This window comes from Echinococcus granulosus, assembly GCF_000524195.1.
Source record: "Echinococcus granulosus chromosome Unknown EG_S00005, whole genome shotgun sequence".
In the NCBI taxonomy this organism is placed as follows: Eukaryota; Metazoa; Platyhelminthes; class Cestoda; order Cyclophyllidea; family Taeniidae; genus Echinococcus; species Echinococcus granulosus.
The window spans coordinates 289,485-303,765 of NW_020170385.1; the positions used below are offsets into that span (position 1 = coordinate 289,485).

The following is a 14,281-nucleotide window of genomic DNA, read 5'->3' on the forward strand; positions in this document are numbered from 1 at the left end:
TCGATACGGGTATGCATGCATATAGGCCATAATGCGTTGGTTTTTTGCTTAGCTCTCAGTTTTAGTAGTGACCATTTTGGGCTTCCAACATTGCAAATGAGCTGGCATTTAAGCCGTGTCAATAGTCTCAAGTTCTACTGCATGTTGAACACATAATTATATTCATATTCTGCCCCAGCATTACGTCTTCTCTCGTCTTCAGAGAAGTCTTGGGGAGGTAAATATACAACTTATGATTGCATTTTATTACTCCATCGTAAGCCCTCCTTGTACGCATTCACATTCGGCAATTCACATCAGCTGTATTATTAGAAATAGGTGGAGTTGCTAAGTAAATAATTAAATGCAAGGTGTTTCTGACCATTCACAATTTTTTATGTTTTGAGTGCTGTCCAGGAATTTTACAGCTTGTGTAATATTGCTGATTTTTAAAGCACTTGCCAATGCTTTATAGCTAGGCTTAATATTGATAAATATCTATGTGCCTTTATATAAAACTGGCTAGATTATTTGTCTTCCAATGAAAAAAGAATAAATGAATGACCTTGGAAGGCACCACGAATATTTGAATTAGCCTCAGTGTGGAGTTTTTGTGATATCGAGATACTGCCTGGTTGGTTTGGTGCTGTTGGATGCCAGGATCAAAAAATCTATTAGCAGTCTAATATTCACTATAGAACAATGAATCTAATATCCGACGTGAAGAAAGATCCAATTTGCGTAGAACCTCATGTATCTGATATGAGTTTGAAAGGCCGACCGGTTTCGAAGTTATCCGATAAATCGAATCAGGTAAAACCCATTGGTAATAATTAAGTAGGCACCTAAAAAACGTCATATCCTCGATAGCCCTTTTTTCGACAAAGGTAACCTACTTCAATTCTCTTGCAAACTAGCCATTTTCAATTTTCCGTAAAGCGCTTATGATTTTTTTTTCTAGAAAATGCTTATTGTGGAGGACGTCCTCACAACTATTCATCAGAATTGATTCCTGTTGGTTGCAAATTGTCCGCTCGTACCGAATCCGAATCCAACCGTTTGGACAGCTCTAAGTGCGCAAAGGGAGACACTGATATTTTGAAGCCCAAAAATTCCACACCTCATTCTTTCACAGTTTCATCCTCAAAATCTAGCTTTAAAGTGGTCCCTTTAAATAACAAAGACGGTGCATCATCCTACTCTTCATCGATAAACTCATGCAATGCCTCATCTTCCAGACAAAAACCTGTGGTAATTTCTTATCCCGGTGTTATTCTGCCTTTTGAAATGGTGTGATCATGATGGCTTAACTATACATCACGTTATATGTAGAGATATTTTAACAGATCTATTGTTCCTACAGCAAAGTTTGTTACGCTTCAGATTGCATTTGATGTTGTCAGGGCGATTTTCGCTGAAAGATCCAGTCTTGAATCCATATTCTCTGAATTGAGGTTCTCCGACCATCCTTGCACTGAAGGCTGCTTTCCCAATATGGACTATTTTCTTCGAATAATAGCTCACGAACGCCTTCAAGAGGATAAGGTTTTCTTACCAGTTTACATTTTCTCTTTGTTAAACTTTAGTAGTTCTACTCTATGCATTCTTAGTCTATCTGTCAGTTACTTTATGACAACAACGTTTATTTAACGATTTTACTAGTAGAATTTTTAACCATTATCACCTCAAAATGAGTTTTGGTGTTAAATCATAGCTGAGGAGTACTAATGAGTTATGCTTATTGTCGGATCGAAAAGTAATGTATTCCCTATCTGCGTCAATGCTCCTGCTGGTCAAATCACAAATACCCATGCCACTGCCTGTACCCTTGTTCCACCATAGTTTGTTGTCCATTTTCCCATTATTTGCCACTTCATTTTTGCTTCGCAGTCGCGGTTTTATGACTGTGCTGTGCTAGTAGTTTTGTCGTAGTTGTTCCGATTTTCTTTGTACGAAGAACCTAGAATGCATTTTGTTCGTACCACCATATATTTTTAACCTTCTACTAAAATGTGGTAATTTCTAGCAGATCGCGGCTCAGACAAATCGATAAATACTTTTTGTAGGCCTAGCTACCACATTATGCATCAGAATGTTTCACGTTCTTTTCATTTTCTGCTTACGGTCTCTTCTGCTCATTCAACTTCACCGCTCAATTTTTTTTTGTATTTGTGTTGTTTCAGGCATGTTTTCAGATTAGAGACTTTTTGAGCCGTCAGAGCCACCAGATCACGTCTGACATGCTCGTCACCTTGGCAGACTGGATGGTGGAGATTCAGGAAAGCTTTGCTCTCTCTAGCAGCTCTCTTCACCTAGCCTGGGGCCTCCTCTACGCCTTCTTCGATAACGCTGGCCGCATACAAAGGTACTCTACCAGTGGTTTTTGAGGTTTTATTTCCGTTCTTTTAAGGCGTTCATTTAATGGATTTCTCTTGCTTTGTAGCTGTTTCACTAAGATCGAACGGTATATTTCCTTCGTCTCATTCCCCAGTGGCATTCATTAGTAACAAATTGTTCTGTTTTTTTAACTTTAGATCTGTTTTTAGGCATTTTTTTCTGAAGTTGACATACTAATAATTGCCTGGTAAAAATGCAAATTACGACAAAGTCAATTAACTTTATTGCATTGAATAGGCTGTTCTTATTTTCATCTCCAAACAAGACGAGTCTTTGAGTACGTCTCCCATATTTTTTTTCTGCAAAAAATTGCGAAAATGCTATTGCAAAATCTCATCTGTGGATTTCGACAAGTCCTGTCAACAGTCACAAAGGGATTTCTTTTGTGCATATTATCTACTTTTTTTTAGCCCTCTGAATTTCCCAATAAATACATTTCGTAAGCCACAAAAATACCGATGCAGATACAAATGGTAGTGCAGAATCTAGTGCATGCTCTGAAGACAAGCACGACTCCGATTTTGAAAAGTTCTGTAGGTACTCCGTGTTAGTAGGATTTTCGATTCGCTGTACTTTCTTTCACTCCCACCCATACCAGTACTCAGTCGTATTCCTCTCTCATGTCCTTTCTAGGAGCGCAACTTTTTTTTCCTTTTTGTAGAACTGAAGTCCAATTGTACGCGAGTGTGGCTTTTGTGGTAGCGTGTAAACTGGAGGAGTTGGACTCGCCTGAAATTGAGGACTTCGTCTACCTGACGAACAATGCCTACTCGCACGAACAGTTGGTTATTGCTGAGCAGGAACTCCTAACATCTATTGACTTCAAACTACACCGTCCGAATCCCTTCTTCTTTCTGCGATACTTCTATCGGGTTAGCTGCAAAATGGCCCATCACACCTGATCGCGTTTGACTTGCCTTTTCCACATGACAACTTGTTCAAAAAAGTGGTGTCAAGTTTGCATTCATTGTTTTGATTTTCCGATAAATCAATGTGAACGCATGGCCGAACGTCAAGCCGGTTTGTAAGTCTCCTGATTGCCGATGTAAAGTGGCGTAAGACGCCGTGCTCTTTGATACAGCGCTTAGCCCCGTTTTAAAGGCGGATGCGATGAGTCAGCACAGTGGACTATTTTTGGACAACTTTTTCAAGCCCGTGTAAAGTCACAGCACCCTTTAGTTGTTTCTGCTTTTTGACTTAGTTTAAGTACTGAGTTTGTTTTCCATTTGCTGTGCTTGCAGGAGAACTTGGGAGTCGAGTAAACATGTATATGCTAACGTCATTTATTTTGTCGCCTGACCATAATGAGATGTCCGTTCCTGCATCTCAAGGTGTTGGATTCGCAAAGCGCACAGCTGGACTGCATGTGTCGCTTTCTGCTGGACGTGGGGCTTCACGACCACGAGGTGAGTCTGGCGCGCGCCTCGAAGAGGGCAGCGGCCGTGCTGTGGTTGGCTCGATGCGTCCTTCGCAATCCGTCCTACGCTCTCTGGCGTAAGCTGTCGCAAATTGCGGAGCTTTACAATCTCATCCTTTCCAACGAACGCTTCAGTGATTTTTATGCGTCCTGTGGTGACTCTCCACGTCAGAATGATAATTGGTCCTCAGAAGGTTACGTCTCCGTTGCAACTCCTTTTGTGTAAGCCCTATTTTCTAAGCTGCTTGACCGTTTAATTCACTGGTATAAGTAAGTCAATGAACGTACACAATAGATGGGTTTTAAAACTAATCTTCTTTGCTGAAAATTACGTTAAAACATTTAAGAGCTTTGAAGCAACGTTCTGATGAGATGTTTCGACTACCTTAGCATCCGTTATTATTTCTTTTGTTCGTTAGATAATTTCATCCTGTGCTTCGAGGTTTCTGATGCAGATTTATCACGTCTCGAGTTTTTTGATGACTTTGGCTTAATTCTACGGTACTTAGGCCCGTGCGTTTCTTGAAATCAATATCCGACCCCCTTTATTCGGGTGAAGGGGTGTCAAAAGTAAGGGAACAACAGCCGCAGGAGGATCAAACCTGCAAATGCATTCGAGAATTGCGTGAAATGGAGAAGCAGCGCTGTCCTCTGTGGCCCCCCCTTCTTCAGCACGTCACAGGTTATGCAGAGAGGGAGTTGATTCCTCTGGCTCTGCAGCACCACCGATGCGCTCTTCAATTGCTAGCCGAGGCCGCTCGTGGTGGGCGATTGCAAGCTGAGGTGGGGGAGACAGAGGCGGGGGCGAAGACAGAAAGAGTGGAAGTGGAGATTAAAGAAGAAATGGAAATGGCTGGACAGAATTCTACAAGGTCTACTTCGTCCCCGCAACAGTCGCGGTTGCGTCTGACGGCGTCCCGAAGCTCTAGTGAACGCACAACCTCCCCTGGTGGACATAACATCAGGCGACATGTCATCTCAAAGTACTACAGAACGTAGGTCTTATCTATCTGCTTTTATGTGTGCGCTGTAGAGCGTTGCCTGAGATGACAAGCCGCCACTCAGTGGCTATATTGCTTCGAAAGTAGGCAAACAACTTCTTCACAGATGTCGAAGCAATCATCGATTTTATTTCCACAGCGCGTTTATTCTATTTATCAGACAGGCAGGGCAAGGCTCGTGTCGTTATTTGATGATGACACGCTGTTTTGTACGTCATATATTATTCGTGTTTGGGTGAATATCGCGTCTGCGCTTGCAAACCTTTTATGATTGTGCTCTTACTTGTAGACTGTCCCATTGATATGTTTTTGTTTAAAAATACCTTACAGTCTGATGATTTCCCGATGTCCATTCTTTGTCATGAAGTTGCTATAGGTGGCGCTTTTTGATTCGACAAAAGGTTGCATTTTGTTTTGAATCTCCTACTTGGAGTAAATAGATGACCACCCTGTCCATCGGCTACGAACGTTTTGAGTGCACTTTTAGACGAATGATGGTTCGTCGCCATACCTCCTCACATGAGCAACCTAGTTTGGCTGTTTATGTGACAGCCTTTTCTGTTCTCCTAAAAATGTGAATTAACGCATTTTGGGAGGCAAATTTTCTACGACCTCTTGTTGAAAAGGCAGTATACGTTTATGTGAAGAGTTAAATCGTAATGAAAGTGGCTCCCTCATCTTTGTCCTCCAGTACATCCGACTGCATATGCTTAGAATCATTTATCCAACCATTTTACAAAAGGCATATTTGTTCGATAAATTTTGGGTAAAATAAAACGGGACGAATATGTTAGAGTCGAATAAACGCTCTAATTAGGCAACGATTATGTCTACGGCCTTGTAATCCTGGGAAATAAACTATCCGTTGTTGGCTAATTTTGGTCATTTACGAAATTTGCCATTTCGACCTCAACCTTCTTTGGATGAAGCTCTACTTGAAGGGATTCCGTAACAAATAATCACGCCTCTCTCATTTGAGTATTCTAGGAAAAAGAATGTTATATTTGTTAAATAGCTATCTTATTCTATTTGGTGGATCAGAGCGAGCTACCTACTGATCGAACAAATTGAAGGACTCGCCTCTGATATTGTTACTTCGCTCATACATGCGCTGTGCCTACGTGCAGGTCTCCACGGCTTGCTTTTTAAATAAAAGCACCAAAGCATCGTCAGTTTTCCTTCTCCGTTTTTTACCAGACGACAATCTTTAACATGCGGCTACCACTAGTCTGCTAGGTTTGCACGTCGGATGATGTTCAAGGCTAGTCTCCACGAGGTGTGCAAGTTTCGTGGTGTAAAATGCTTCATGCTCCTTTTTATGCGTGTATTCATGTATGGTTTGATTATATAAATTACTTCTTAAAATCGGGTTTTGAATGCTTCTAGGGTGCATCGCTAGATGCGTGGGTGAGTAAACGTGAGATGTTTATTTGACAACTGTAGGTGCTACATGAGTGTGGCCGAAACATATCTGCGATGCTCCTTCGAAAATCTGATCCCGCACTTTCCGGAGCTTCAGTGTCCAGACTTGTGTAGCTGTTTTGTCTGTATGAATCTTTTGAGCCCCAAAGCCAATCCTCCGCAGGACGTTCAGGTGTGAATACAGTCCATCTTAGGTGCTTTCAACCATACTGTAGGCTCATCTTCCATTCAGTGAAATCTGTATCCTTAATCTGTCGGTGTACCTTTCTACCTGCACTTCTACACCCCACTCTTTCAGTTTTGATGTACCACTTTGCCGTTGGCTGGTGTTTCACCAAGATGAGAAATAATAGCTATGAGCTCGGATGTAATCTTTCCTAGTCCGTATGTCCTCTTTTACTTTCTATGTCTCTGAGTTTATCTGTGTGATTTTTTAAATTCGACTATTTAAATTAATCAATCAGCCAATTTCTGCCCTTCCGGATCGATTGATCTCATGATCCATAGGGACGCTTTTCAGTTGTCTCATTTCCTACGGTTCTTGGCTTCCACACGTGCTTGCAATAAATTACTGAACCGCATGGTTGTAAGTTTGGACCGCAAGCTACCATAATTGCCATTGGGGATTCAAACCATCGGCACACGCCCTTCCCACCTCTGCCACCGCAGGCGTGCGAATTTCTTCGCGAACGATTATTTTCCTAGTCGATCTGTGTACCTCTGGTTGTAAATAAAGCACATTTTTACCCCATATTTTGAGTTTTCCTTCGATGGCATCGGAAGTTGACACTATTATCACCGTAAGTGCTTTCATCCTAAAATGATAATTAACTTATTGGGCGTTTAACTTATTTCTACGCTCCAGAAACGGTGTATTTTTACCTAGTTTGAAACAATTTAGGGTTAAAAAGGTTTCATCTTATTTCAAGCTCGTGGCAAGTGTTAAACGGTGTCCCGATTACTTTAACCACAACTTTGATGGGGATTTTGGCTTTACTTAAGGTAAGAAATGGGATCTTGGGGAGATTCGACTCCGTGTTTTGCGGATTTGAGCCACTTCGTCTGAGAGTGGTGCGGAGGCTTTGTCTTCACTGAAACTATCTAAGAATTTCACTAAAGTTTCGTAGAAATACGTCGGCTCCAACCGTCAAAAGGATTTTTTGGGACGTCTGAATTTCCAGCTTGGTGCAATAGTTTGGGGGAAATGTGTATTTCTGGGTTCAAATGGGACTAGGCGTGGGTCATGCACTCATCTGTGTCCGACCAACATTCGCTCCTGCAAAGATTATTCTTCTCAGTTATTGAATGAGGCGAGTGACCGTGTCCGGTCTTTCCTCGGAATTTTCAGGTCTTTCTCAGAATATGGCCTGACACTGTGAGCGCCTGCCATGTCCACCCTTCTGTTCATCGGTCCAACACCCATACCCCGGTGTGTGCGTGTGAAGGATGTATTGTGACAGTCAATGCGATAGGACGAGAACTCAGCCTGCATCAGGCTGTACTTGAACATTGCACGTGAGTAGCCGCCGGTACTACGTTCAGAGCGGATACAAGGGCTGTATTCGATGCGACTTTTTAATATCTGTCAAACACTTTGTACATTGGGATTTTGGGATTCAAAATAACAAAACTCACCTTTTCCAAAGTTAGCACAGGTTGTTGCCTATCCATTTGGTAAGTCAGTCACGCCTTAATGATACTTTCCCACGCATCAGTAACGGCGTTGTGAATTTATCAGCTATGAGCAATAGAATATTTCAGAGACGGTGGGTGCGATGCATGTTTAGTCATCGGAGTTTATTGTGTTTCTTTCAAATTGCAAATTGCGTTTGCAAACTTTGCCATCTTCTGATTGTGCATGGTATTCATTCGTTTTAAATTTTCCGGAGCTCGAACTTAATGTTCATGTCACCATTCGACTCAAAGGTCTAGCAAATAACTTGGGGAGGCAGAAAAACTACGGGTTCAGAGGTATCTGGTTGGGCCTTGGGGCATTTCTATGTCTACACAGTTCTGGGGTGAGAAGAAATGCTTTGTACTCCTGTTAAACCGATAAGCTACTACGGAGCGAATCGTGCTTCTTTCTTGGTTATTCGAAAAACTGGAAGCCAATTACTGCTCAAGTGCTGTTCTGGAGGGTCTGAGTGTTATGGAGACGTGTGAATTAATGGATCAGCTGACATTAACTATAGAGTGCAGACTCGAATTGAGTGTCTAATTGTTCATTTATTGACGTGTCCTTTACTCCTTTATTCACAAGTAGCCCTCGGATGAGTTTATTGTCCACTCATTTCCAGTAGACCATTGCCTCCAATTGCTCGCTATAATTCGCTCCTTGGAAAGCAAATTTAAATCCAGGGTTTTTGTCAAATGAAATCTGGTATGCCACAAAGGCATGGAAGCAAAAGTCTTCGCATCCACACCTGTGTAATCCCCAATGGAAAGGGATGACGGTTAAATCCTGATGGTCTTTGTATCAGTCCGGGAAAAATGATGAACAATCCCTAAACGTATGCTGCTTAAATATTCCTTCCTGATGCTTGGAGCCATGGCAAAATGCATGTCTAGTCAAAAGTTCAATATTTCTTTTTATTCAGCTTAACTAACAAATTGAGCAGGCAACGCCAAAGTGGCTTTATAGGTCTTAGAATCAGGCAGACATGTCTTTTTTGCACGAAATATTTGCCACCGGCAGAATCACTAAGATCCATCTGCACAACTTCTGTTTGCATTGATGCGAGGGTCCTTTCAGATGGTGAGACGCGGCATGCAAAAGGCATGAAAAGGCATTGGCGCAGGCCATTAGCTATTTTGCAGCGTCTACGTTGGAATACACGTGTCCCTCTGCGTGACTCATAACGTATGGGGCATGGGCGACATTGTCATCGCACGTCGGCTACCTCCCCCCTCCGCCGCCTAGCGTACATACTCCGCGCGTCCACCGCACCCTTCCTCCTCCAATCAATAACTTGCGTTCCTATCGCCACTTGCTCTGGCCTCGCTGGTAGACCGGGTGTGCGCTGTTGCACTGAATCATCCTCTCAACGCCGTCACCTTTCAACATTAATGTACTCGTAAGCGGGTCACCTCGGCGCCTCCATTTAACGGACCTAATAGTAACCACGTGCCTGTAAAATCACTCACTCCAAAATGTCGATTTAAATTCAAGGCAGATATCAGTTGGGCACATACGCTTCAGACTGTCACTTGAATCAGATCAATCCTGCCATAAATGAACATAAACGGGAAGTGAGGATGCATGATGGTCTGGTGCAATATTTTCCCTGTCAGGCCATTTGAAGACATTCAGTCGAATGGGATTACAGTATAGTGGCGAGCCACTGAAAAATTCATATAATTCTTAAAACACATACCCATTGGGCGAAATTTAATGTTCCCCCCTTTCTACAAAATCCCTCCACTCTTACCAAAACCATCATGATCACATCCACTAATTAACACTTTCGTTACTAGCGTCACACGCAGGTAACACAGGTGCTACACAATGGCGTCTGTAATCACTTTGTGTTAGGTCGTAGTCGGGATGCTCCCTCAAAGTCACTCCGTCAAAAGGCAGTTTGTGCAGTAGTCAAGGCAGGACTTGCCCAATGGCCAATAGACCCAGAGATTTGCGACCTGACACAGGCTATGACCACGTTTTCGTACCAGTTTGGGTGCTCGACGTACACGACACGCGATGGGTGAAGTCATTGCAACCACCCGGTCATACGGGTGAACAGCTGCACCGCGCTTGACCTTACGACACGAGAGCGTCCTTAATTCGAAAACGGTTTCATAACGATCCAGCTATCACTCACACCTTCACCAAGTGAATCACTGACATTTTACGCTAAACGGCGTTTTTTCATCGCACTCTCCCGCTCATGACATGCGAATTTGATGTATGTTGGCAGTGATATTACAACGATTTTTCAAAGAAATTTGTTCCTTGGCCTTATGACTGCTTATTCATCGCTATAAGATCTCCAATGCTCAAGTAAGAACATATTTTGAAGTACCGATGGTGAAAGCAAATAGTGGCAGTCAGCGAGATGTGAGATTCACAGACCAATGAAACCAATGCAAAATTTGACAAACGTCCAGGTAGTGTTTATCCTGATTTTTTGGTATTTAAAACTTGCAGTAAGTGGAGAGGAAGACACCATTATCGAAATAACCACTCTTACAACAAATAACGTTAAGCGAAAGGTGAAGTAATGATTAAAAGCAGTTAGTAGAGCGTATACACCTAACGTCTTGGTACCATAATCGAGGCCATGCGACAGCTTCCCAATTTCACTGAAGCGTTAGGGTAATTAAAGTGATCGAATCTGGTAAAAAGCATCCAAATACTTACTCATACGTATCTTTATTCTTTCAGTGCGAAATTGAGAATTGGAATGAGTTAAAATTTTTGTGAAGCAGATGAACTGAGACTATTTCTCCTTTTTTCTCTTTTTCTTACTGCCTTCGCTGCCTCTCGCATTCACATCCTTTAACTTTTCCTTACTTTCAGTCACCGAGAATGTTTTTCTTGACACAACCAATCCTATACTAGTTCCAGCAACTTGTTTATCGAGTTCTTTCTCGGATGAGGTACTGCCCTTTACGCCATGTCCTCCTCTTTCTACTTGTTTCGGCTTATTGCCAGCAATCGCCTTTTTACCCGATATTCTGTGTGGCTTTTTCTTGTCCCTTAAGGATTGCGTACTTTTTTGGTTTTTTGGAACGCGTTGATCTGTCAAGGAAACTTTTGACTTTGGTGGTGATTTTTGAAAGTTCTCCACCAACGCTTCTTTAGGTCCATCCTCCTTTGAAAGTTGCTCACTAATGTCTTTATCTTTGTCAGCACTTTCTGAGAGACTGGGTTTTTTACTGTAAGCACTGTCGAATCTTGCGCTCCCATCCTCTTTAATAGGTTGCTCGCCTTGAAATTTAGAGTCATCATCTTCAACTTTAGCCAAATCAGTTTCAGCATCTGACTTCGAAAAATTGTCAAATCCCTGCATGTTCCCCAGATCAGGGTTCACTTGTCCATTTGATCTAGCAATCATATAATCCCTTTTTAACGAGCCACTCTTCGATATCGCCGTATTCTCCTTATCATCTGGTGTGCCTTGTTCATTTTCATTCTTTTCATCTTTAGTTTGAAAACGACCAATCTTAGTCAGACTTGGAGGTGAACAACCATTAAAATTTCCATCTTTCTTTGTTTCCACAGTTTTCATAAAAGCACTTTGCTTTGATTCCTCGTCTTCGAAATGCCTTTCCATAAATTCTTGTTTTTCAACCTTCTTGGACGTCAAAGATTTTTGTGTTGAGCTCTTTTTTGTTCTACCCTGGTCGCCCTCCGAAGTTTTTTTCCTGGAGATTGTTCCTTCATCCTTTTCTGACCTTAGAGAATCCTCCACCTTGGGATCTTTGCGTGATTTCCGACTATCGTTTCTAGTAGACTTCTTACTCGATTCCCCCCTCGTATATGGATTAGCATCTTGGTTCTGAGTATTTACCTTATCATCCTTTTGGCTATCATGCCTGGATAATCGCTGTGAAATGTCATTCTTTTTTGCAGATTCATCTTCACTGAAAGAGCTTTTATGACTAATATGTTCCAAAGAGTGGTTGGAACTATCTTCCTCCTTGTACTTTTCACTGAGATGGTTCGACTTATCAACAAGTTCCTCCTGTTCCAAAGGAATATCTGATGAGTTGCTGGGTAGATCATCACGCTCAGTATTGCCAGATCTGCTACTGCGCATAAAAGGCTTTCTTAAAATCCCTTCACTAGTGCAACTTTCTTGGTCTAGGACGTCTTTTTCTAAGTGCAGGGCCTCCATCACATCATCCTCTTGGATGGTGCTACCGTCTGATTTAACAAGACACTCCTGATCGTCATCATTAAGTGAGACCTGTTTCTCCACGTCATCAACACTGCTTTTGTGTATACTTTTCGGCATGCTAGAATCCCGACTCCAGTTCTGGTGCTCAGTAATTTTGGAACTCCTATCGTGCAGAGATTTAGGTGAAGTTTCACATTCATCCTCATTTAAACAAGTCTCTTCGTTAACAACTGTCAAATCTATCTTCACTTCTGTCTCTGATTCAAATATCTCTTCTGCTAGTGTATCCGCTGCTTCCTCCACCACCTCTGATGCTTCTTTCTCTGACTCCGCTGCTGCTCCTGCCTCCTGACCAAACCGACTGCGCACATCTTCAGCCCAGACAGACCACCCGGCAAGTGTTAGGCCAGTTGCCAGACCGTCGACGTCAACGTAGCGGCGTGAGAGGAGACGCCATTTCTCGAGAGCCGCCGTGGCGTCCTCGACAGGCGTGCGGTTACGGGGAAGCACCACATTCATGCGCCCGAAGCCCAAGAGGGTGGTGATATCATCCTGACGTTGATTAAGGCTCCGCGTCGGCCACATTGGCAAATTGAGGTAAAGGCGTGGCCACTCGTGGCGCACCCGTAGAGCCACGAATTCGCAGACCCCCTCAAATGGAATCTTACCTACAGAAAATTAGACGTTTCGCAAATTTCCTTGTATTATCATCCAACCATGTCTTAGTCAATAATCTGTCTCTTTATACTTTAACATTTCCAGAACATTTGGGCCTTTGTAGCCATAATTCAAATCTCCTCAATGGAGCTTTAAAAGGTGTAGTTCTCTTAGTTAGCCAGTTAAGTTTATATCCAATATAGTACTATTGTTCCAGAAGTTTTTGGCATTTATCATGCTAATATCATGTGAGATAGAATAGTTATATGGTTCAGAATATACCAACAGATTATTCAGGACCTCATCCAACACACACGAACACATAATGGCACGCACATGAACATCCAACTGTTTAAATGTCCTGATGTCGATCACCACTGCATTTATGCGGGACACTTTTCTTCTTTAGTCCACAGAAGGTATAAAATATTAATAATTTAATTTTTGTCAAAAAATATTGTACTTTTTGGTAGACGAAAGTGATTGCAGTCCATATTTGTGGCATTGTCTTTAAACCTGCGTTACCATGGTTCCATACCATAAGTGAGATCAATCATTTTCACAGAATAACAATTGGTATAGTTGCTATTTCTCGCAAAGTAGTTAAAGCCTTTTTGGTACTTAGAAGAAATATGAAGAATGACCCCAAATAGAACCTGTGAAAGCGCAATCGGGACTTTTCCGATCTGCCCGTGAGCAGTGGCAAAATAAGTCCATATCACAAGGCCACGTAAGGGTGAAAAAGGCCTTGTGAAGAAGCTATAAAAGGCACATTTACTTCGGCTATTAACGATATTTTTTGCATAAAGTCAAATGCCACACTTGACCCAGTACTTTCGTACGCCCTATTTCAGTTTTGTTTTGAAAAACATAGTAGGTCAATTTCGCCTGCATATTTTCTCATTCATTACTTGTATAGTTATTTTTATTTTTGATTGCACAATTTTCCACGAATCTCAAATTCATTGTCTTAAACCTACTAATCCCTTGTCATGATAATGTAGCAATTTGTAAACAAACTTAAAATATGTCAAAGCAAAGCCAACAGCAACATAGAAATGAAACAATCTTGTTTATTGTTAATTTAAAAGAAACATTCATTAGAACGAACAAACCTTATCACATCACTTTCACTGCATTTCTTAAATTTACACCATCACCTAACGAAACCCTTACCTCGTGCGGCCTTAGCGATTACTCCTCTTTGGAGCTGTAAAAATGTTTGCACTTTTCCACGTTGCAAGAGAATTTCCCTGCAATCTGTCAAGATCTTTTCCATCTGTGCTATTTCAGTTTTAATCTCGTTTACGCGCCTCGCGTTTGTGTCGCACTGTCTCCCATCTTCTCCAGCAGCATGGTGCAAATCACTGATCCGCTTATTCACACTCTTCAGAAATAATTTTATTTCACTCTGTTCCCTATCTAATTTTGCTTCTCGCCGTCTATAGAACTCCATTTGTGGTTTTGAATTACCTGTGACCATCCCACCATCACCTGTGGTTGATGAATTCTCTGAATTACATTCCTTTCTAGCGCTCTCAGTTTGTGCCGAGACGGAGTTGAATGCT

General features: G+C 42.0%; 2 protein-coding genes across 2 annotated transcripts in view; one reads left to right on the forward strand and one right to left on the reverse strand. All coding sequences in view use genetic code 11, as the record gives it.

Moving 5' to 3' along the window:
* Positions 1-681: 681 nt before the first annotated feature.
* Positions 682-8,434, forward strand: EGR_01297 (G2/mitotic-specific cyclin-B2; the record flags this gene model as incomplete). Its single annotated transcript, XM_024490546.1, has 11 exons — positions 682-792; positions 821-866; positions 941-1,230; positions 1,312-1,524; positions 2,163-2,344; positions 3,038-3,248; positions 3,708-4,015; positions 4,303-4,788; positions 6,238-6,388; positions 8,106-8,187; positions 8,274-8,434. 11 exons carry the CDS (start codon positions 682-684, stop codon positions 8,432-8,434), a joined length of 2,241 nt encoding a protein of 746 aa, XP_024354870.1.
* A 2,031-nt stretch (positions 8,435-10,465) lies between these two features.
* EGR_01298 (hypothetical protein) overlaps positions 10,466-14,281 on the reverse strand; it is a gene marked incomplete at both ends in the record, with an annotated part of 4,766 nt that continues 950 nt past the window's right edge. Inside the window, 3 exons of the mRNA XM_024490547.1 lie at positions 10,466-10,515; positions 10,682-12,724; positions 13,890-13,923. Coding sequence (XP_024354871.1) covers positions 10,466-10,515; positions 10,682-12,724; positions 13,890-13,923 — 2,127 coding nt within the window. The remainder of the gene's footprint in view (positions 10,516-10,681; positions 12,725-13,889; positions 13,924-14,281) is intronic.